Source organism: Lentinus tigrinus (genome assembly GCF_003813185.1).
Source record: "Lentinus tigrinus ALCF2SS1-7 unplaced genomic scaffold L226scaffold_47, whole genome shotgun sequence".
Lineage (NCBI taxonomy): Eukaryota > Fungi > Basidiomycota > Agaricomycetes > Polyporales > Polyporaceae > Lentinus > Lentinus tigrinus.
In genome coordinates this window covers 33,316-55,861 of record NW_027137956.1, presented here as the reverse complement: position 1 = coordinate 55,861, position 22,546 = coordinate 33,316, and the positions used below count along the sequence as shown (strand labels likewise).

At 55.6% G+C, this 22,546-nt stretch overlaps 7 protein-coding genes and 1 non-coding gene across 8 annotated transcripts; 5 read left to right on the top strand and 3 right to left on the bottom strand.

Annotated features, from left to right (window-relative positions):
• Nucleotides 1-403: 403 nt before the first annotated feature.
• Nucleotides 404-2,055, top strand: L226DRAFT_273894 (uncharacterized protein). The gene is made up of 4 exons (XM_067673499.1): nucleotides 404-716; nucleotides 769-907; nucleotides 959-1,217; nucleotides 1,270-2,055. The coding sequence occupies exons 1-4, from the start codon at nucleotides 575-577 to the stop codon at nucleotides 1,630-1,632; spliced, it is 903 nt and encodes a 300-aa protein (XP_067529994.1). The 5' UTR covers nucleotides 404-574; the 3' UTR covers nucleotides 1,633-2,055.
• A 490-nt stretch (nucleotides 2,056-2,545) lies between these two features.
• L226DRAFT_442988 (uncharacterized protein) lies at nucleotides 2,546-3,127 on the bottom strand (the record flags this gene model as incomplete). The annotated part of the gene is made up of 3 exons (XM_067674837.1): nucleotides 2,546-2,698; nucleotides 2,758-2,857; nucleotides 2,913-3,127. Coding segments are annotated over 3 exons (468 nt in total), but the record flags the coding sequence as incomplete, so codon positions are not given.
• A 1,157-nt stretch (nucleotides 3,128-4,284) lies between these two features.
• Nucleotides 4,285-4,355, top strand: L226DRAFT_t258. Its single transcript has one exon. It is a non-coding gene; the product is annotated as a tRNA-Gly (tRNA).
• A 424-nt stretch (nucleotides 4,356-4,779) lies between these two features.
• On the top strand, nucleotides 4,780-6,159 carry L226DRAFT_539781 (alpha/beta-hydrolase). The gene has a single exon (XM_067681735.1). It carries the CDS (start codon nucleotides 4,855-4,857, stop codon nucleotides 6,058-6,060), a length of 1,206 nt encoding a protein of 401 aa, XP_067529992.1. The 5' UTR covers nucleotides 4,780-4,854; the 3' UTR covers nucleotides 6,061-6,159.
• A 237-nt stretch (nucleotides 6,160-6,396) lies between these two features.
• On the bottom strand, nucleotides 6,397-7,592 carry L226DRAFT_575584 (NAD dependent epimerase/dehydratase; the record flags this gene model as incomplete). Its single annotated transcript, XM_067685219.1, has 4 exons — nucleotides 6,397-6,575; nucleotides 6,632-6,747; nucleotides 6,803-7,329; nucleotides 7,392-7,592. 4 exons carry the CDS (start codon nucleotides 7,590-7,592, stop codon nucleotides 6,397-6,399), a joined length of 1,023 nt encoding a protein of 340 aa, XP_067529991.1.
• A 1,086-nt stretch (nucleotides 7,593-8,678) lies between these two features.
• L226DRAFT_471806 (P-loop containing nucleoside triphosphate hydrolase protein) lies at nucleotides 8,679-10,658 on the top strand (the record flags this gene model as incomplete). The annotated part of the gene is made up of 7 exons (XM_067676414.1): nucleotides 8,679-8,786; nucleotides 8,986-9,508; nucleotides 9,557-10,103; nucleotides 10,155-10,202; nucleotides 10,255-10,377; nucleotides 10,434-10,561; nucleotides 10,627-10,658. Coding segments are annotated over 7 exons (1,509 nt in total), but the record flags the coding sequence as incomplete, so codon positions are not given.
• Nucleotides 10,659-11,430: 772 nt separating this feature from the next.
• On the bottom strand, nucleotides 11,431-18,524 carry L226DRAFT_471808 (uncharacterized protein; the record flags this gene model as incomplete). The annotated part of the gene is made up of 12 exons (XM_067676415.1): nucleotides 11,431-14,165; nucleotides 14,215-15,620; nucleotides 15,671-15,747; nucleotides 15,802-16,065; nucleotides 16,116-16,278; nucleotides 16,328-16,416; nucleotides 16,473-16,538; nucleotides 16,590-16,964; nucleotides 17,024-17,134; nucleotides 17,201-17,578; nucleotides 17,630-18,049; nucleotides 18,102-18,524. The coding sequence occupies 12 exons, from the start codon at nucleotides 18,522-18,524 to the stop codon at nucleotides 11,431-11,433; spliced, it is 6,507 nt and encodes a 2,168-aa protein (XP_067529989.1).
• A 1,321-nt stretch (nucleotides 18,525-19,845) lies between these two features.
• L226DRAFT_515730 (uncharacterized protein) lies at nucleotides 19,846-21,682 on the top strand. The gene is made up of 4 exons (XM_067678454.1): nucleotides 19,846-19,882; nucleotides 19,932-20,135; nucleotides 20,190-21,198; nucleotides 21,259-21,682. Exons 1-4 carry the CDS (start codon nucleotides 19,860-19,862, stop codon nucleotides 21,625-21,627), a joined length of 1,605 nt encoding a protein of 534 aa, XP_067529988.1. The 5' UTR covers nucleotides 19,846-19,859; the 3' UTR covers nucleotides 21,628-21,682.
• Nucleotides 21,683-22,546: the final 864 nt, after the last annotated feature.

The following is a 22,546-nucleotide window of genomic DNA, read 5'->3' as shown; positions in this document are numbered from 1 at the left end:
CGCTGCCACGGTGTGTGCGACGTGCCTTCTCGAAAATACATATGCGACCTACTGACATGTAGGGTCACTGTATTGTATCCTCAGTGACCCGGGCCTAATTGCACCGATCCTCGCTGCACGCAGCACCGTGAACCAAGCGCGTTCAGACAGCCCCTCGTGGATGCTTCCCCATGCTCTCGACAGGGGAGAATATATGCTGGGTGAGTCCGTGGTCGGACACCATATATGGAAATCCGGATGTTGTCTGCACATCACTCATAACCGTCCGTTGACAGCTGTCTGTCACGTTGCACAGCAACATACCACTACTTCCTCCACGACACCAGGTGTTCAATATTCGTGCATGAAGCTCACATTTCCAGGTCTGATGTTGACTGTTGGTAGCCCCTCTAGCCCTGGTTCATGGATTCGCGTGCTATCCGCAGAAGGACATTCCTCACCTCGAGTCAGGCTGGCGAGGAGGTATATCTAGCCAGCATGTTATCCAGCGTCTTAACTCTGCCAATCCCCTCTGTACGCTGTCGTCCTAACCTTCGTAGAAGTTGACCTTCTCTCGCGACCGCTGTAACACACAATGGCTCTCGACGCTCGTGGCATCATATCTATCGTCGAGATCATCCTATATCTCCCCATCCTCGTCATATCCGCCCTGCTTGCACTCCGGAATGGCTTCACGAAGAAGGCCGGATGGATCTTCCTGATCATCTTATCCATCAGTACGTCCGAGAGTCTCCTACTCCCTCGGTCGTGCACTCAACTCGTTTTCAGTTCGCTTGGTCGGTGGTGTAACGCACATCCTATCACAGGAAAACCCGACAAGCATTTCTCTCCGCGTTATCTTCAACATCATGGAGTCTTCCGGTCTCTCGCCTCTCCTCGTAGCGACGCTTGGCTTCCTGGGTACCACGTACGTTTCAAATGCCTCTGACCACTACGGACCGGCCTGACCACTGTACAGCGCACAGCATACCCTAGATAATATACCCATGCTCCCGAAAGGCCTCAAAATCCTCGGCTTCGTCGGTGCAGGCGCCCTTGCCCTCGCCGTCTTCGGTGGGATTATGGGTGCGAAGGCAACGTCGCAAAGCGGACTGGGGACCGCCGACACCTTGCGACATGCGAGCGCACTGCTCTTCCTCGCGCTCTACGTCTGCATCGTTGCCCTCACAATTTTCTTGTGGAAGAACCGCCAGTCCATCCTGAAGTATCGCCGGAGGGTGAGTTCCTTTCTCCCCGACTCGTTTCTTGCTGCATTCTCACCCCTGGTAGCTTCTACTCGGCATCGTCGCAGCCCTCCCCCTGCTCTTCGTACGCGTCCTCTACGGCCTCCTCTCCTCCTTCGCGCCCACGTCTGTCACGTTCGTAAACGGACACCAAGTTCCACTCCCACCGCGCACTGACGGCCTCGGCATATTCGCATCATCCTCCCCATATTGGGGCATTTACCTCGTCATGTCCGTCATCGCGGAGTACGCCGTCGTGCTCATCTTCGTGGGCATAGGGCTGTTCACACCGCTCGGGCAAGACATCGTCGACTACGAGAAGACGCACCTGGGAAGGGACTCTAGCGAGGCTCTCGCGATGCCCGTGCAGCAGCGGTACGATGTGGGCCGGTACCCTCAACAGTACTGAGACAGGCGCGCCGGGCAGATGTGGGAGCAAGATGCAGAACGGGATGCCAGCATGACGTTGAGTTGGCCGCGTTGACCGTGGCATGCGTATCACCCGGACCTGATATCTCTTGGACGACCGACGGTATTGACATGACCTTGTGCTCCCCTTTGAACTTTCCCCTTTGCAGTTATTGATACCTCTTACCGACGTTAGGGTCGAGGTTATGTATCTGCAAATCCAAGACTGGAATGTTATATCTATTCAACGCACGCACTCGTACACGTCATATAAGTCTTCCTGGCACGAAGACAACCCTCCGACTTCTTCGCAGCGTCGTTCTCTACTGAGAGATCATCATCTTCATCACGGCGCTCACGCGGCATCCATGCGGTTCTTGAGTTCCGCGCGGCGCATGGGACGAGCAGCGCGGACACCCTACATCATGACCGTCCAACACCAGCTCTCGTCAGCGCGAGTTTACAGATCACCAACAAACGCCACTTACGAAACCAGTGGAGGCGTTCGCTCCAGCACTGGCCGCTGCAGCGGCGATCTGAGAGGCGATGCTGTTCTGAGTCGTGGTTGCAGCGGCACTGATGCCAGTGCTGGCGTCGGACGCAATGATCGATGCGACTGAATCCTGAGTCGCGCTTGACGCGGAAACGGTGGTCAAGCTCGCCTGCGCCGGGATGGTGAGGAGGATGGTGGAGGGCACGGCCGACGCGGTTGTCACGGCGCTTGAATCAATAGTAGAGGCAGTGGCGACGACGGTCGAGTTAGCGGCTGCAACGGTGCTGACAGCGACAGAGGTCGCGTTCACGCTCGAGGCAACCGGGACCGAGCTGGGGAGCACCGAAGAGCTCGCAGCGGCGGTAACGGTCGATGCTCCGCTCACGCTAGCATTTGCCTTCGCTTGTGCATTGGTGCTCTTCGCGGCCTTGGCCTGCTGCAAGACGACGCAGTTGCCGAAGCCGCCGGCGGTCTTCAGGGAGACGACACAGCGGTCTTTGTTTTTGCCGCCCTGGCACTTCGTACCACTGGGCAGCTTGACAGAGATTGCGGCGGAGGCGATCTTTGGAGGGTTCTATTGAGAGTTATGGCGGTATTAGCTCAAGTCGAGTATGGCGCGCGGGCTTCACTGACCTTCTCGCCATTCTTGACCATCTGCGCGGCCACGAACTTCTTGCCGGTACCGCTGGCATCCACGACGACCTTGTCGACCTGCAGGGAGCCATCGAAACCACTATACCACACGCATCAGCATAGGGACAATGATAGATGAAAGATAATCCACGTACGCGTTGAAGTTCTGGATAGTCGTCGAGAAAGTGTTGTCCGGCTTGAGCTGGATAGCCTTCGAGGAGTCGATGTTCTGCGCGATGTTGATGTTACCACACGGCTTGGCGTCGGACGGGCGCTGCACGTCGCTCCGCTGGGGCTGGCCTTTGACACCAAGCGCGGGCGAGATCGCGGCGTGTGCATGCGCTTGGAGGGACACGCTGAGCAGGAGGGCCACGGTGGCGACGACGTTCTTGTTGAAGATCATGACGGCGGTCGTGATGGGATTCGTACGAGAGTGAACACTGAAAGAGTGGAGGTTGCCAGTAGACTACGGGTCGTGAAGAGGATCCTGCCTCGGTGCGTTGAAGGGAGATGGTGAGCAAGCTAGAGATCTGAAGGGCTGGACCATGCTGCCCTTTTGTACTCCGTCTTCGTGGCATCATTCTTTGGGCGGAACAATGGCAGCGTTGTTCGCGCTGAAACAATACGGCGGGGTTCGGCGGGAATACCACGCCTGTGACCATATGCGTCCGCTCGATTTGATTCGGCGTGGCCTTTTTCCAAAGCAGCTCCTTTTGTCTGAGGCGTGGAAGTGGATTGAATCGTTCAGCCAATCACGAGCTCGAGCGTACGGCGCAAGATCACACACCGGTGTTTCACATCGGGCTGCAGGGAACGAGCAAGTACGGCCACAGGATGGAAAGATCAAGTCTGCGTGTTGTAGGTGCTATGCTACGTGCAGACCAAAGTACAGATGACGGAGGTTTACGGCCATCACGACGAGCGCGACGCCAGTGCACACCTTCAACTTGACCGGTGCAATGGCGATGTCCAAGTCAAATATGATGAATTGACATACCTGGTTCATAGACACCGCAGTTGTAGTCCACGACGTGCTCAATCAGCCCGGGGGGTTGCCAATAGGAAGGTTGAAGTCTACCAAGGAGGATGATACTGACGGTCATTTGCAAAAGCGCGGCAACATGGCGAGCGCCTCTCTTATTTCTCGACCGCCTTCACCCAGTACTAGTGTTTGACTAAACCACAGACTGAATGTATGAACTACATACCGCTCTTTCGGGACTTCCCATGCGACCCACGACCACAAATATGATATACTTACCGTATCGCTGCGAGATCATCTTTTACAGGTGATCCCGATGGCATATATTAATGCCGTGGCTTACCTGACCCGGGCACTTATGTATGCCTGAACTTCGCTACATAGTACTTACACCATCCAGTGGTGACCTTATCCAGCAAGTAGCGATCCATCCAGTGGTGACCTTATCCAGCAAGTAGCGATCCATCCAACGCGGGTACGATATTCAGCGGATTCAACCGAATAGTGCGTGAATACAATGGTGTAGTGAGCTGAGCCCCCCCCAAGCATTAATGGGGTAGTGGTAACCTGGGTCGTTGCCATCGACCCGCCGGGGGTTCGATTCCCCCTTAATGCAACCCAGGCTGTATTGATTTTGCTACGTAGTTTCATTATCACGCAAGTATCTACGCCTTAGGTCCTGCGACCTCGTACACTACAGTGGATCTCATTGCTTGCATTTCAAGTTACAACAACTCTCGTTTTGGCAACTCAAGTACTCAAGATCTATGGCGCAAACCAAGTGTCTGTACTACCCCGGGCCCGAGGATGGCATAAAGCACGTCCAAGTCGAAGCGAGATGATTCGGCAGCATATCCGGGGCTCCCAACATATCCGGGCTCTGTCCGTTCAATCGGGAGCGGCATTGATGGGCTTGTTCAATGCTACCTGCGAGGGAGCTGGGAATATTGCCAGTGCCGGACTCCGGGAAACCAGCCTGAGTCAGCCGCAAGGCTTGCAAGTTTGTCACCATCGTGAGAGCCTTCCTACCATCGAACATACACACGCCCTGACACCCATATAAACAGCCTACAGCCCGCTGGAAAATCACGAGTACCGCTACGACTCGCCCTGTCATGTCCGACAAACCGTCTTGGACTGGTCTCTCAGATGGGATCACATCTCGCACTCTCGCAGTGCGCGATCTCGAGGTGCATATCCTTGAAGCAGGACAACGCACCGCTCCACTCATCCTCCTCCTCCATGGCTTTCCCGAGCTCTCATATTCATGGCGCAACATCCTCGTGCCCCTTGCCCGTCAAGGATACTACGTCGTGGCGCCTGATGGGCGTGGCTTCGGACGCACCAAGCCCCGTAACCCCGCAGCCCCAGGTGGCAACCGTCCCGTAGCGTTCGAGGACGACCTCCACCCATACCGCATGCTCAACCTTGTCCACGACGTTGTCGCCCTCATATTCGCCCTCGGATACACCTCCGTCGCATCCCTCATAGGACACGACTTCGGGTCGACGCTGACCGGCTATTGCGCCGTCGCTCGGCCGGACCTCTTCCGCAGTGTCATCTTGATGAGCGCGCCCTTCGCAGGAGCCCCTGCTCTACCATTCGCGACCGACTCGGCGCCGGACGCCCCAGCGGCACAACCCACCCCTCCATGGGTCCTCGACCAGTTCGTTGACGGTGCGCTCGCCAAGCTCGATCCCCCACGCAAGCACTACACGCACTACTTCTCCGGGCCGACGGCCAATGCAGACATCATGGGGGCCCCGCAGGGCCTGCACGCGTTCCTGCGCTCGTACTTCCACATGAAGAGCGCGGACTGGGAGGCGAACGATCCGCAACCACTTCCTCTTCCGCCGAACCCCGTGAGCCTTGCACGGCTCCCGCACTACTATGTGATGCCCCGCGATGCGAGTATGGCTGACGTCGTACGAGAGGGGGCGCCATCCGCAGAAGAGGTTCAGGCGAAGTCGGCGAAGTGGCTTCCGGACGACGTGCTTGGGGTGTATGTGAGCGAGTACGGCAGGACGGGCTTCCAGGGCGGGCTGAACAAGTACCGCGGGATGATCAGCGAGTCGACCGCGGAGGAGCTCAGTTTGTTCTCGGGGAGAAAGGTCGAGGTACCGGCGATGTACCTGTCGGGGAGGAAAGACTGGGGTGTCTTCCAGTATCCAGGCGCGCTGGATAAGATGCGCACGGAGGTGTTCACGAGGATGGCTGAAGAGGACGTCGTCCTTCTCGATGGTGCTGGGCATTGGGTTCAGCAGGAGAGGCCGGAAGACGTGGTAAAGCAGATCCAGAGATTTCTCACGAAGAGTCTGTAATGAATGTTTAGCATAAAACCGTGCGATACCGGTGTACTATAGGCGGATGATTGACGAACGTATGGATGTATGATTCGAAGGTGAAAAGTTGCTTGCAGATCGGAACTTGAGTAAAAGCTGAGCTAGTTTCAAAAGGCCGTAGAGTCGTTCACTCAAGTGCTGGGGATCTGTCCGTACCATCGCATCTCATGAACCAAGTGGGAGGATCCAACAGGGGCCTGTTGGTGATGATGATGCATTTGTGAGTGCGAGATAAGAAGATCAGTGCTTATGACAGTTACAGACAACTCGAACAACAAACACGTTGCCGAAACTGACCCGCCAAGTAACCCGCAATTAGCACCAGCCGTTCGCTTTGAAGTCCGCAATCATGAATGCAGCCGTCTCCTCCATGTCTCGATACTGTACGCCCAGCACGTCCTGCGATTTCTGAGAATCGAATGTGACCTCGTGGTCGGGGTAGGTCTGGTCACCTTCCGACTCGGGCTTCCCCAAGAGTCGCCGAACGATGGAAACTGTCGAGAGATGGTTACTCAGCGGCAGAGAGGCCAAGGGGCACAGAACAACATACCCCATTGCTTCCAGTAAAACGGACCGCGACAAATGATGAATCGCTCTCCGCCGGCCTCCGGTTTCGTCAAGGTGAGGACCGTTGCAGCGGCGAAATCGCGCACGTCAGTCCAGCTCCTGTAGAGCAAGTCATTCTAGTCGACTCACGGTGGAAAATACTGAATATACTCACCCGCCTGGGCTCCATAGCAACGGATTCTCTTCTTCTTTGATACAGATAGAGAACCATGTCGCAACCGCGGTAGTGAAATCCGCCGGGGTCGTTGCACCAAGGGTAGGCCCGAACGTCCACGGGGGACAGAGCGTCACCAGGTCCCAACCAATGCTACTCTTCTCGCGACCCTCTCTGTACAGCTCCCATGCAGCCTTCTCTGCTAGAACCTTGCTGGTCCGATACATCACGATCGGAGTGGCCCCTTTGCCTTTCTCGCGCACTTCCGCAGGATCCGACTCGTTCCAGTCGGCTTCGGTATGAATCACAGGCTTCTGATGGCGTGAGTCGACCACTGCCGCGAGAGAGGAGATGTGAACGATGCGTTTGACGGACGACCCAGGAGCACTTGCACTGTGCAGGATGCTCGTCGTGCCGTCGAGGGCAGGGCGGATGAGTTGGTCTGGGTCTTTCGCGCTGATGCTGACTGGGGACGCGAGATGTGCGATTGCATCGACACCCTTGACAGCTTCGTCGAAAGCGCCTGGCTGTAGCACATACGCGTCAGAGTGACTGCACGTCAAAATCGAGGTGAATGGACGACACCCACCAAAGTGATGTCTTGAACGACTGCAAACTCCAGGCGATCGCCATACGCAGCGAGCGCCTTGCGAATATGTTCGCCCTTCTCGATAGAACGAACCGTGCCTCGCACGGAGAACCCTTGTTCGAGAAGCTCTTTCGCGACCCACCCGGCGATGAAGCCATTCACCCCCGTTACGAGGATCTTTCCAGACTTGACGGCAGGCATTGAAGAGTGGTACGAACTGACGTACCCACCCGTGGCTTTTATAAGGATCTGTTGCGCATTGGGCAGCTGTACAAACCTTAAGTCATCGCGCTAAGCATATCCCGAACGGAGAACGCACCCCTTCCGTTCCCTGGCGCAGACTGCCCTCGATGGGAAGTGTCACGGCGTTGATGTGGGTCGAGGTCAAGGAGTGAGAGAATGAACTCTTCACAACTCGTACTTTCGGCAACATCTGCACTGTCCTTCCAATTGGCAGTGCATGGGTCGGAGCACGCCACGATGCTGTAGCGTAAGCGACTCTCCTTCGAGGCCGGGGGAACTTAATGAGCCTAGGGGATGACCAGGGGATGACATGGCTGAACACGAGTGGCACGGTAAGTGATTCATTGGCTCTGGGGAATGAATGCTGTTCTTCAGGCTGTAAACCATGCGTAGAATTCAGCCGCTGGAGTTGTGCGTTGAGTAGAGGAAACAGTGAACACGCCGAGGCGCCAGCCAATCCGAGTCGTCTCATTGTAGCATATCACGTGATTCCAAATTTCGCGGTACCGCCGCCGGCGTGCAGCCTTGCACACCGCGTTCTCTGTTCTGCACACCGTTCCTTCCTCTCCCCGTTTTCCTCTCCAACGTCGCGATGGCCGACAAGATCACGCGTATTGCCATCGTAGACTCGAACCGCTGCAAGCCAAAGCGGTGCGCACAAGAATGCAAAAAGGTATGCCCACAGATCTTGCAGAAGCGCCGCAAGTACTGATCAGAATTGTAGTCATGTCCCGTCGTGAAAATGGGTACGATGGCCACTGCAGGTTCGACGCAATATCTGAGGCCGTTTCCTAGGAAAGCTGTGTATTGAGGTCAAGCCCACCGACAAGATCGCGTTCATCTCAGAATTCCTGTGCATTGGTTGTGGTATCTGCGTGAAGAAGTGCGTACATTCTTTTCGTCCTAGCGACCCCTCCGGATGACCCGAGGTCCTCAAGGTGCCCGTTCGAAGCTATTGCTATTATCAACCTTCCTACCAACCTCGATACCGAAGTCACACACCGATACACCGCAAACGCGTTCAAGCTCCATCGCCTACCGACACCACGTCCCGGCCAAGTACTCGGTCTTGTTGGAACCAACGGTATCGGCAAGAGCACCGCTCTCAAAATCCTCGCCGGGAAGCTCAAGCCCAATTTGGGCCGCTACGATGTACGTCCTGCCCTTCATGTCCGGTGCTTCGCAAGCGACTCCCGTATACAACAAGGGCTTTGGGTGCATCATTTGGTGGTTTGGCCTAGGCTGGAGTGCTTGTATCTATTCCCTGCATCCATCAGTCCTAGGTCTTTCTTGCACAGAAATTGCAGCTTGTCATGTATCTTGTATATTGCGGACACTGATTATTTCCTAGGACCCACCAGACTGGCAGGAGATCCTCAAGTACTTCCGCGGTTCCGAGTTGCAGAACTACTTCACGAAGGTGCTTGAGGACAACCTGAAAGCCCTCATCAAGCCGCAGTATGTCGACCACATACCGCGCGCCATCAAGGGTGCGATGACCGTTACTCAAATGCTGGACGGAAAGCTCGAACGGGACAACAAGCAGAAGATGTGCGACGACCTGGAGCTCAACGAGGTCCTCACCCGCGAAGTTGTACAACTGTCTGGTGGAGAGCTGCAGCGATTCGCGATCGCGATGTCATGTATCCAGCGCGCCGACGTCTACATGTTCGATGAGCCCTCAAGTTACCTCGATATCAAGCAACGTCTAAGGGCTGCGGAGGTCATCCGCGAGCTGCTCACCCCACACAACTATGTCATCGCCGTCGAGCACGACTTGTCCGTGCTTGACTACCTTTCCGATTTTGTCTGCTGTCTGTACGGCAAGCCCTCCATGTACGGTGTCGTTACTATGCCGTATTCCGTACGGGAAGGTGAGTGTGCTAGGCGTATGAATGGAGGGTCATCCTGACTGGTTTCAGGTATCAACATTTTCCTGGATGGTTTCATCCCGACAGAGAACCTGCGATTCCGTGAAGAGTCGCTGACGTTCAAGATGGTGGAGACCGCTGAGGAAATTGTCATCGACAAGACACGGCACTACTCGTACCCTTCAATGACGAAGACCCTCGGCAACTTCAAGCTTACCGTCGAGAGCGGTTCATTCACAGACTCCGAGATTATTGTCATGCTTGGCGAGAACGGTACTGGCAAGACGACGTTTGTCAAGCTGCTTGCGGGTGATATGCCGGACGAGGAAACGGACAAACAGACACTCTCCGTCTCGCTCAAGCCCCAGACCATTTCCCCGTCCTTCCCTGGTACCGTCCGGATGCTGCTTATCAAGCGCATCAAGGCGGCCTTCATGCATCCGCAATTCAACACGGACGTCATCAAGCCGATGAACCTCGAACCCATCCTGGACCAGGACGTCAAGACTCTCTCTGGAGGAGAACTCCAGCGTGTCGCCATCGTCCTCGCCTTGGGCAAGCCCAACGTTCAGGTGTATCTGATCGACGAGCCCAGCTCGTAAGTACAATTCTCGTCATCGCGCGTGTTTGTTGCCTGACGCTCTCTCAGTTTCCTCGACTCCGAGCAGCGTATCATCGCGAGCAAGGTCATCAAGCGGTATGTGAATGTCTCTGACGCATCGGCTACATCTATTGACCATGATGTGCAGATTCATCTTGCATGCTAAGAAGACTGCATTCGTCATCGAGCACGACTTCATCATGGCCACATACCTCGCCGACCGTGTCATCGTTTTCCAGGGCCAGCCAGCCGTCCGTGCCACAGCCACCCCGTAAGCACCCATCTGACATGCACCTTCTGACGCAGCTCGCTGACCGCTAATACCAGCCCACAATCTCTCTTGACGGGCATGAACAAGTTCCTTGCGTCACTTGAGATCACCTTCCGCCGCGATCCAACCAACTACCGTCCACGTGTGAACAAGAAGGAAAGTGTCAAGGACCGCGAGCAGAAGGGTACGTCCATCCGTCTGGTGTCGGTTCTGTTCCGTAAAGTGGATGGTGTTGACCTTGGATCGCAGCCTCTGGCAACTACTTCTTCCTCGAGGAGTGAGGTGGCGGCGCGCAGTGCGCAGCCGCGTACCACGTTTGCGATGTGCAGTTAGAAGAACGCGACACATGCAGCGATAGCGACGATGTACCACAGGATGTAAAGTAACCGCTGTAGCCTATACAGGATCTCTTCTGCTCTGGTACACATGTTGACTCTTTTTACATTGCTCTCAGTCGGGTGCTCATTGCTGTGCACAACGGGGCGAGGACAGTTACAAGAGTTTTGGTACTTGTTCTCTGGTCGCTGCGCTGTCTCAGTTGTTGCACCTCCGCCGTCTCTTTCGAAATGATCTTGGCTGTGAGGGTTACAGGAAGTAGCTTCCAAGCTCGTGGCAGGTGCGCATCCGGCACGAATTCTATTGGAATCCTGGCAAGACTGATGAATCTCCAACTTAAACGTGCGAACGCAACTACTCTCCTGTCCGTCTGTCTTGTACCTTTATCCCAGCTTCTGCTGATCGCTTGCGGCCAGCATGTTGAGATCGCAAGTACCTGCCCTGGGATCGGAAAAGGGTATCTTGTGTTACAGGCTAGTAGTGTGTCATGTATGCATTAACGAGCAATGGTATAAGTTAGTAGTCATGATGGTCTAAGATATACATGATGATACACGGTACAGCAACGATAGCGATGTGAGATGGATGGTGTTGGGCGTACAGGCATCTACATAGACTCTAGAGTAAGTAACACAGAATGAGATCCTAGGCCTCTGCCAGTCCTCCGGAACAAGAAACAAGTCCCAAAGCCATGATCGATGATGACCCTTCCCCGGATCACGGCTGTCCACTCAGTGGCTCCTCCATATCCACCAGAATCCCGCTGTCCTCCCCAATTTCGAGGTCGTCATCCTCCCGCCACTCGTCAATGAGATCCTTCGTCTCCTGCACCAGCGCCTCGAGTGCCTCCGCCCGCGACCACGCCCGCACCAGTCCCTCCGCCTCGGGGAATTCACCCATACCCATCTCACCCGTCCCGGTCGAGTCCATCGACGACACGCTCGCAAGTGGCAGGAGTGGGTACCCGAGCATCGCCTGTGCAACGCGTATCCGCCGCACGGTCATCCGCACGAGCACGGGCGACTCAACCACCATCTCGCGCGCTAACGCGAGCGCACTTCGTCCGCCCAGGCTGCTCCGGCGTCCTCCTGGAGAGAAGGAACGACGACCGCTAGACTCGCCGGAGGGAGAGACGGGCCTCACGGGTCCCAGGTGGACGATCTTGGGCCCAGACTCGCGCTCGGCGCGGCGTGAGGGCGTGAGCGGGCTCGGCATGAGCATGTACCCCGCCTGGCGGTCCTCCGACTTGCGTGGCGTCGATGACTGCATGCCGAACTCATCGAAGTTGGGGAGCGAGACCGAGTTCGTGAACAGTGCCGAGCTGCGGGGTGTGGACACTGTGCTGCCGGGTTCGCCCGCGAGGAAGCTCCTGCGCGGCTTGGAGAAGATGTTGGAAACTGGGCGGTTGCGTGAGCGACTTGGTGTCCCGGGAAAGGATGCGCTCATTGGGAGCATGGGGCTGATAGGGCCTACGCCGCCACCTCCACTGCTGGACGTGAGTTCTTGGTGCAGGGTGGCGACCTTCTCCTGCATAAACACCCGCATCTGCAACGCAAGCGGGTTGCGCCGGAGACAAAGCCATTCGATGAGCGACCAGGTCATATAGTCGACGATGCGCGGTCGGCGCTGGGAACGCATACGCGAGGTGGACGGCACCATGGACGGGGTAAGGAAGGGGTTGTCATCGAGGTTGAACGCGCTGGCCTTGGGTGAGTGAGTCGGGGATGGAGGCTCGGAGTAGCCTGGGCGAGAAGGAAGAGCGAAGCCCGCATCGCCGTCAGCAAGTGCTTGTCTGAGAACACCGCCGATGTGTCCCCAGACACCGGGGATGGCCGCCGAGAGGTCTTGCTCTGCGCGAGTTGTGATGACCTTCAATGTCTGCAACGCGACGACGAGGGCCATGGCCGGTTTTGGGTCTGGAGTAGACGATATGGACCGACTATCCGTGGACTTGCGGCGCTCGACACCGGGAAGGGACGTCTTGGACTCGTTCCTGATGTAGTCGGCACGCTGTATGACCGATAGGACATAGACGAGAAGACGCATCCAAGCCCTTGAGTAGACGTCGCGGCGCCACTTCTCTGCCCACTGACTGTCGTTCGCAATGTCGACCGATGTCTTCATGCGGAGGACAAATGGTAGGATGACTCCGGAAAGGAACTCGTATGTCGGCTCCCGCTTCTCCAGCTCCGCGACGACGTCTGCGCCGACGGCAAGAAGCGCCTTGTCAAGTAAGTTCAATAAACTTCCCCTGACCGCGAGGGCCCATAGCAGGTTCTCAGAGGCTGCCACCTCGCATGCTTCAAGACCAGCGCTGCAGTACTGCGTCACCAGCAAGCGAGCGAAGGCCGGCTGGTTGGCGTATACGGTATCCGAGGCGAGCGTCGCGAGTACATCGAACACACCTGAGAAGTCGACCGTAGTCATATACGAGGAGATGATGGGGGCGACATCTGTTAGTAATGTGACAACCTCTTTGAGGTCTGGGTGCGTGGGGCGGATGAGCACTGCTCGGACGTAATCGGCGAGGAATTTTGCGACGCGTGGGACGCTTGATCGAGAGTCTTTGAAGATAACCTTGACGAGCTCTAATACCCGTTGCGACGCCAAGGACGAGAGCGAACCACCGGCCTTCGTGTAGCCGACAACCAGTGAGAGGTAGTCCAAACGCATGGCCAGGAGGTCGCTGGGAACGGAGGCTTGTGAGAGGTTGGCTTGGTTTAAACCTGCCTGAGATACCGCATTGGAACCAAGTTCTTCCACCTGAGAGGCACTCTCCGCGGCCTTGGCCTTGGTCACACCCTTGTTCAGCAAGATGGAACCGAGCGCACTGATGCCATCCTTAAGTACATGGCGAGCCGAGGCCGACGCGTTGTACAAGTCCGGGGCCAGGAACATCAGAAACCGCAGGAATTGCTGTGCTCGAAGGATGGTGGGATTGTGAGCGATTACCGTGAGGAACAATCGGACGAGATCGTCCAGACCCAGTCGCTTGCTATCAAACTCGTCCGGGACATCCACGGTCACTTGGTTCTTGACCTGCGTATTCCTATGCACCGACGCCAGGAACGCTTGAGGAACCTTCTCCGCAATGGTCACCATGATGGCCTCCTGTTCCTCGATCTTCGTGAGCACGCTGATTGCGGCTACCTCTGGATGAGTGAGAGAAGCAGGGCCCTTCAAGGTGCTGAACAGGGTGAAGACACTGTGACACAGGGCAGCTCCATCAGCATCAGGCAGCGCCACCACGTTCGACATGACATCGCAGGTCTGGAAGACGAACGACTCCTGATGCAGAGCGAAGAAGCGATTCACAGCGAACTCGACGATAGCTCGGATGCTGGGATGGGATTCAGCCTCGCAATACACCTTGATTACAGCGGGCATGAACATCGTGTAGCCACCGCCGGACGTGAAGAGACGCCTGAAGCGTGTGCTGGCGACGAGATAGTCTGAGAGTGGGTAAGTTGCGAGTCGATTGTGGTTGAAATGGACACCTACTGAGCATGGCTTGCGCGACGATGCCTGCGTCATCGCCATGTGCAAGGAGGATCCGATTGATGCCATCGAGCAAAAGCGCAAGTTCCTCGCGATCGTTAAGATGCCGAGTCATGGAACGGAAGACTTGATGCAGGACCAGCAAATGGCTTCTGGCGAGGGTCAATGACAACGCCGTCAGCGCTGAGTTAGGAGGTGCGCGAGCCTGCTCTTGATATGGGATATAGGCGGTAAGTGGGATAGCGACTTGTTGCATGTCGTCGAAATTGACTGGAAGTACAAGAGTAGATAGGTTCTTCCGGAACACCTTTACGTCTTGGGCGTTCCGTCGAAGCATATTCAGGAACAGCAAGTTCTGGGCTGTCCTGACCATAGTCACCCATACCACCGGCGCCGGGAGGGTGTCGAAGGGATCATAGTTGGTCTCCAACGAGGTCGGAAACATCGGCCCGGGTTGCGGGGCTTCATTCCACCATAAGGATCCGGAAGGAAGGAGCAACATATCCACCTTCGCCCGACGGATGTCGCGCATCGACATCTTGCTGACCTGGGGTATCAGCTTCGCTATGATGGGCATGCTATAGCCATATCCGTGCAGAGGGTTCATCGCGTCCGTTTGTCGCATGGCAGACTTCAAATAGCCAGCAGCATGGTTCAGGATATGATGAGCGACCCCCGGGGGCAAGATGGGCTCGCAGTGGAGGAAGTCACGCAGTGTCGTGATCGCAGACATGAGTTCCCCAGCCTCTCCAGAGAGCTGATGGAAGGCCGAACGAGAAATCATGGGTGGATCGTCGCGCATGAGGTCCAGGATCAGGGTCTTCGCTGTATTGGCCACAACGAAGTCGCTGTCCTTAACCATTGCCGCCAAGCGAGGGAACAACGCGACCATAGTCGCAACGAACACGGGTCGTCGCTTGGCCTTCGACTGCCCGCCTGCAGTAGAGTCCCTCCTTGCTAAAGGTGACTCTCGAGGAGAGGACCTCGTTGGTGAGGGCTCAGGGCTAGGACTCGCACTGGGTGAGTCCAGGGGCGCAGGGTCAGCGTCAGACGAGGAGCTCAAGGAATCAAGCTGCTGAGTAGGCAGGCGCGTCATTGGAGTCTTGATCCATTCGGTCTTTGGGTCCATCTCGCCACGTTCCTCGGCCCATCCGACTTCAGATAGTCGCCGGCGGAGCTCCTGCGGTAGGACGTGACCCTTGCTGTCCTTAAAATCGTTTGGATCCTCCTCAAGCTCGAACAAGCTTGTCCCTATGTCGGTCGGTACGAACAAGATGGGAGGACGTGTGAGCTTGAAAGGACGGCGATAGTTCCTATCCAAGATGACCTCCTGGGACAGCAGCTGGAACCGCCAACTGGCCATGGTGGCCACTCGCTGAATTGCCTTTCTGCGCATTGTAGCTTCGGGGCTACAGCCAATATTAGTCATGTGCGTAACTACGAGTAAGTCGACACATACTCTGACAGATCCTTCTGGATCAATGCACCGAATTCATCAGGAATCTTCTCCGCACATTGCATGACGAGGAAGCATGTCTACGGCAAACCGGGTCAGCGTATTTCGTCCATGACGACAGAACTGAATCTCACCGGAGCAATAACATGCGACGCAACGTTGTCAAGATGCTGGTACCATAGGATTGGCGCGAGATGCATGTAGTCGTTTGATTGCAGCAGTCCTGAGACAGTGACTAGCAACTCCAGCGCAGTGCTGATCTTCTTGTCTATGAGCGACTGAAGTAGCGTGACCCGGTCATCGAACGTATCTTGCACTGAATCCAAGGTGCCGCCTCTTGTCACCGCTTTGGATCGCGGAGAGTCGGTAGTTGATGTAGCCACGACCGTCGTCCTGCGCTGCATGGACAATCAGCTCAGCCAGCAATTAGCGGGTACAAGTCACCTACCTTACCCCCACCGCCTATGCCTGTCTTCGCCTGCTCGTACAGTGCCATGAGTTTCTTGAGGGTCACCTCGACTTCATCCTCGTTGAGGCCTTCATCCGGATCCGTCTCGGCATGGAACAAGTACGACGACGTCCAGTTGACGACTGGCGGTAGCCATGTTGCCCTGGACCACAGTGAGCCGCTAACCACATCTAACAAGAATCACTTCTCACGTTCTCAAAGATCGCGTTAGAAGCCTGGACTCGCGGAATAGTGCACAGAACAGCAGTCGTTGCGATGCGGGAATGAGGGTGTGCTGCTCCTGTACATATGTATATATCAGATTTGGTCTTTACTAGGACGATACGCCACTCGCACCTTAGCCCCGATCAACATTCCCAGCCGTGTTTCCAAAGTTGCCATAAACCTGGCAGTGGCTGCAAGCTGATATCTCGTCAGCTGCAGTCCTCCGGCAGGAGGGATGGGACGATTTACCACAGCTGAGTCCTTCGACTGTCGGACCTTGCGCAGATGCTGTATGAGCTCGACCATGATAACCATCTGCCCATATCTGGCCTTCCCCTTCGCGAGAGCCGGAACAGAACTCATGAGCTGCGAACCTGCGCGAGATGCTGTAGGGTCCGTCATGAGCGCTACAGACATCATCTCCGGGTCGTGTGTCCATAGTGCGGGATAGAATCGTGCGACAGAGTACAACACGCAAAGGTGGTTCGCGATGGTCAGGTCCTTCATAGATGCAGCGCAAGTGAAGATGGACTTGAAGAAAGCCTTGGGGCAGCTGATTGCGGCCGACTCGAGGAAGTCCGAGAGCGGCGCACAAGGGAGATTAGGAGGATCAGTTGCAAGTCGCTGTATGCGCATCAGAAAAGTCGGTGAGAGACGGATGAGGACCAACGCAGGGTACGCACATCGTTGATAGCGGGAAGAAGCTGCGGGATGAGAGACGATCGAATGTCTTCTGGGAGTTCCTCGAGGGTGGGCATCAAACGAAGGATGATAGACCATTCTCCTTGGGAGATCTGCGCAAAAACCATTTCAGCAACATGACCGGGATAATAAGTTAGAGATAGATTATTACTACGTACGAATTCCTTGAGCGAGTTCTCTACACTCTGTCGCCACTTACCGCCCTCCTGCACCCAATGACAGAAGTACAGCATCACGTACTCCCGCTCGCTGCTTCCCCGTACACATAGGAGTTCCAGAACCAGTCGAATGATACTGCTCTGAATTTCACTGACGACCGCGAATGCGTCATCACGCATCGCTTCGACCTCGGGCAAGATACGGGTTCGGAGGAGATGGATGATCACGTCAGCGTCTTCGACAGCTCGTCGAGGATCACCAGTCCACGAGAGGAGAAGCGAGACGGTGGAGTTTACGAAGGTCTTGAGCTTGCGCCAGGTCATTGTTGTTAGCAGGGGAGATAACATCGTTGTAGAGTCGGACGAAGACCAGTATTCCTATGTTGAGGTGAGTTCATACCCATCTCCAAGGCAGTCCTGTTCACTAACCTCTACAAGACGATGTAGTGTCCATCGCCTGGACGGCTCCGAACCAACCTCCAGACAGCCGATCACACTCTCGGCGACGATGATTTCTCGTACCATCTCGTCGCTATCACCCTTGGAGTATCGCACGCCATATTCCTTCTCCAAAGCCTGCTGTGTGGGTGTCCCGCTCTGCCCATTCTTGACGGCCTTGATGTAGCTTGCGACGGATTGAGCTTCTGCGACCGAGTCAGCAGAGCCCCGTAAGGTCGCGAGCAAGGAGAAGAGTGTTTGGAGGAGCGTCTGCAGAATAGCCGGCGTCTCAACCTCGAAGGTCTTGTCTCGTGAGAAGAGCAGCGAAGAGAGCTGTCCCAGAATACGCATGCGGGAGCGCGAGAATACGGAAGCCGCCTTGCAACACCATATACATCTGTCTAGTTCAGCCTGTTCGCACGTGAGGATTGGGTATCACCGATAGGAACATGACAAGACTAACCTCGTTTGAAGCAGCCTTCCAGGTCCTAACAGCGTACTCAAACGTCTCAACTGCCGTCTGCTGTTCGACGGCTACTTGGTCGTTGCTGTACGGTCCCAGGAACGGCACGAGTAGAGCAGCGAGCACCTGTGTCTCGCATGGCAACACCTTCGGTCGGTTGATAGACGTCGAGGATGTTAGAGCTCTAGCAATATGCGTGACTGTCGGTGCGGCGCTTGGGCCCATACCCAGAGAAGCAACGCTCTGTGGGCGCCGTAATCCATCACCAGTCATCTGTCGCGCGTGCGAGGACTTGCCGGAACCTCCAGTCACGAGAGAACTGGAAGACGCGAGGAAGGGCAGGTGAAGCGTTGAGCCAATGGTGTTCTGCATCACGGGCTCTGCCTTGTGGGATCGCGTGGTGACGTCTCCAAACCGAACCATCATACAGGCTTTGCGGATATCCTCTGCAAGGCGGCGACCTTCGTCGTGCGCGACGTCTCGCACCTGGTCGACGACATGGCGCATGGAGCGTTTCTGCCCGAAGCGATACCCGCGCGGAGTAGATGGTCGCGCAGGGACAGCGGTGCTTGGTGTCTCCGAAATGCCAGACGGGAGAGGGGGCGGGGTGGCTGAGCGTACGGAGGAGGCAGAAGATGGTAGCACATGGGAACGGAGAGTGTCCCACCGGCGGCGGGACGGAGAAGGGGGAGGTGCTTCACCATCGTTCGTCGCACCAGGTAGCGTGTCCCCAAGATTGAGAGGTGTGATGTTCGCGCGAGCCTTGCGAGAGTCCGGACGCGCGGTGGGGGGTGTCTTGGGAGGTCTTGGTGTAGCCACATCCTCACCGAGCAGCCCACTCTCATCCTCCGGAGACTGCACCATACCCTTCTCCGTCCATACTCCATTGGCAGTGTCCGCAAAGGGATCGATACCCTCCTCAATCTTTTCGGAGAGCGTGAGCAGATTGGAGGAGGCGGTCGACTGCTTGCGCCAATGGCTCGTCCCGCTCGAGATGGAAGCGGAGTCGGACTCTGAGCTACTTCGTCCCTTCTTGAGAGTGTCGATGGAGAAGAGACGACGCGGTAGTGGCCTGCCTCCTCCCGGCTTCTTTGTGCCGGAGGACATAGTCTACATGGCAATGTCAATGAGCGAGTTATTAACGTGTACTTCCGGTAACCCAACGTACCGCAAGAAGCCGCCTATTCCGGTCCTATAGCTTCGCGACAGAATACGCAATGCTGGTGAAGGTGCAGTTGGCAAGAAGTATCAAGAAGCTAGCATGAATAGAGATGCAGCGAAATATATGAAGGAGAAGGCACTTGAAGTCTGAGTAGTACAGCCGCTGCGCGCGCATCAAACAGGCGCCTGCACCATCCGGGCGCTTCACGTTTATGATTTCGATGCATCCCGGATCGCTGGACTTCGTAGTTTCTCGAGGCTAACTTATGGATCCTGTGAGTCGGATATGTTTCGCCAGCATAAGTGGGTACAAGTGGTATCAGTAGTGTCAACGGCCGCTTGAGCGCGCTGCAATGCATCAATATTCAGATTGACTTGCGCGCGGTGCCACCTATCCCAGACCTAAGCTTAACTTGAAGCCCCGGGCTGACATTAATCCTGTAATTGTACCCTTCTGCATACGTGCCAGGGCTAACCTGGTAGCTACCAAGCAAACTTGATTTAAGTGTCGACGACTGGCAGGATATCACATACATAATCGATAATCGAGCGCCTTCAAGCAGAGCGCATCCCACCGCATCTTCAACGACGACCACGATGTCCGAGTCTACTCCATACAGGTTGGTTCTGAGCATATCAAATACTGCCAGGAAACTTACGTTAAAACAGACTAGATGATCTGATCTTCGATGTCCTAACACGCATCATCGCAAGTATCGAGTCCGTCAAAGACCTGGTTTCGCTCTCAGCAACTTGCCGTTACCTCCGGACCCTCTGCGTACCCCTTATGTTCTCGCACGCGACCCGCTACATTAACCGACCAATGAAAAGCAAGAGGGTGATTCTTCACAAATTTCGGTGGCCGTACGTCAGGTGAGTGAACCATTTCCCGTTCTCCCATTCAGGGCTGACGTCGAATTGGACTAGACATTTCAAGGTAGTGGACGTTTGTCCCGACAGAATGTACACGGTATCAAATGCTTATAGGGGACTTATGTTTGCCCGAGACCCGTACCTGTGCGGGGTACTGGAGAGTCCCAAGCTGTTCAGCCTTCTGCGACACATGCCACGCCTTACCAAGATCTCCCTAATCATCGGACAAGGCACTAAGTATATACACGGCATATCATTACCAGCTTTGATGTCGATCCTCGCCTTACCTCAACTGCGCGAACTATCGGTCATCCACCTACTCCTCTCCCAGACTGAATCCGCTTCCTCCGAGGACCACACCATCTTTGCACCTCTGACCCTCTTCCACCATGAGCGCAGCGTCTCACGGAGGTACCCTCCTACCGATGCTGAGAAAGCGAACGTCACTCTGTTTCTCACGAGGCTCTGCGGTTCGCTGAAGGTTCTGACCCTGCCCGCTGAGCTAGTTCCAACTGAGGCTCTGTCCCAGTTGGACTGGCCCCGCCTGTGCGAGTTGCGACTACATGGAGCACAATGGAAGACACCATCCGGACCCTACGCTACGCTATTCTCCAGGATGCGAGACCTACGTGTCCTCGTTCTGGAGCTCACGTTGTCCGCGGATGCCGAGCCGCGACCGATTTGGGACGATGACGACGCAGATGATTATCCGTGGCCACACTTGGAGGAGCTCTCCGTGTCGCACCCTATGGTAGACGATCCCGTCTACGCTCGCCTTCCACAATGCCTCCGGGTGCTCCGCCTATCCTGCTGCCCCCATGTGGCTGAGCGGCCCTTCCTTGAGGGCAACAGCCGTATGCACAGTTATCCCCTGCAGACGTCCTCGGAGATGCTTGATATCCTGCAGTGCTGTCGTGCGCGTGACCTTTTGGAGCTGCATCTGGAGTATCGAGCTGACGAGAGCGAGAGCCTCCTGCTCGGCTTCGTGTCATCTGCATTACCGAAGATTCAGATACTGCAAATATATCGATATAGGGCACCGAACACTGGTGACATCGCAGTGGTGAGTCCGTCCGGCGTCCACGTGGCCTGTATCTGATATCTCACGTCGCTTGGGATACAGGACGAGTTTGCTCGGCTGCTTTCATCGCTCGCAGACCTCCGTGTTCTGAAGGTGCATCTGGACTTGGAGAACACGCCTCTGCCAGACTTTTCCATGCGCCCTGCCCAGCGCAGCATTGAGCCAAAGTGGGCGTACGATAAGCTCGCAATCGAGACTTTCGCCGATGACCAACACGTCATCGCGGAAACCCTCGCGGGCATTCTCAGTCCGTCCGTCAAGGAGATTCACCTGTGGTGGCCCGCCGACTCGGGACACCACCTATGGCGCAGGTTCCGAGTCGATCACTTGGCGGACAACATGGAGCCCAGGAGGGGAACTCGGATAACGCGTGACAAGGACATAATCTACGCCGACCTTGTGGGTGTCTAGGATATGTGTTGTGCTTTCTTAGCTGTTTCTGTATTTTGTATACCTGCCGACGCCTATAACTTCTTGCTGGCGAGACTAGCGAGAACACACTTATGGTGACTTGGCCAGCTTTTTGGCGGAATACCCAACTAGTGTGGACTATTGCGGAGGCAGTCGCCCGAGCTGTCAGCCATTCGTAAATCTTAGTTCCCTTACGTTTTACTTGCAGAGTGTCGACTTCACGTGTACTTGTCTGGGAGGGGAACATCAATATAGTGGAACGAGCGTGAACTCGGCAGCTCCCGGGGATGGTCAGCGGCTAATAGATGCGGACGGATGATCGAGATAAGGATTCTACTGAAACGAATGCATGTGATCCGAATTATGTATGCGCATTGTGTAGCTTCTCCATTGCACCCATGAGGGACCGCTGCTTCAAGCCAGGTTTATAGAAAGTAACCCAGTAGCTGTTGAGGGCACCACCGAGTCAGTCAAAAATCCGGGTCTCCAACCTGAGAGACGTCCGGTTCCCTCCGACGGCTGTGACGGTTCAGCGCCAGGCTCGGTCACGACGAGAGACGCTATAACTGGTTATGTGGCGCAATTATAGGTAGTAAGTGGAGACAGGATGTTTCTCGCTGCAACGCCGTGCCTTACGAGACTGCCATTGTCAATGACCTCATCTGTACCAGGAGCCGTACACGCTCATACTTCACTCGAACTAGGTAAGCTGATACCTCTCAAACCTGCAGCACCTTGTGCAATGTGGAGTCGTCTATGTAGGTCAGTACCCATCCTAGTAGTAACCATGTTGCCAGCCGGACTCGATCGAGGAATTGAATTGTCCATCTCCGACGGCCTCATAAAATATTGCAGACACATATTTCAGATCCCAAGCCCTGGCCTGATGATTGAAAACGTCGAGCATTGTATCCGGACG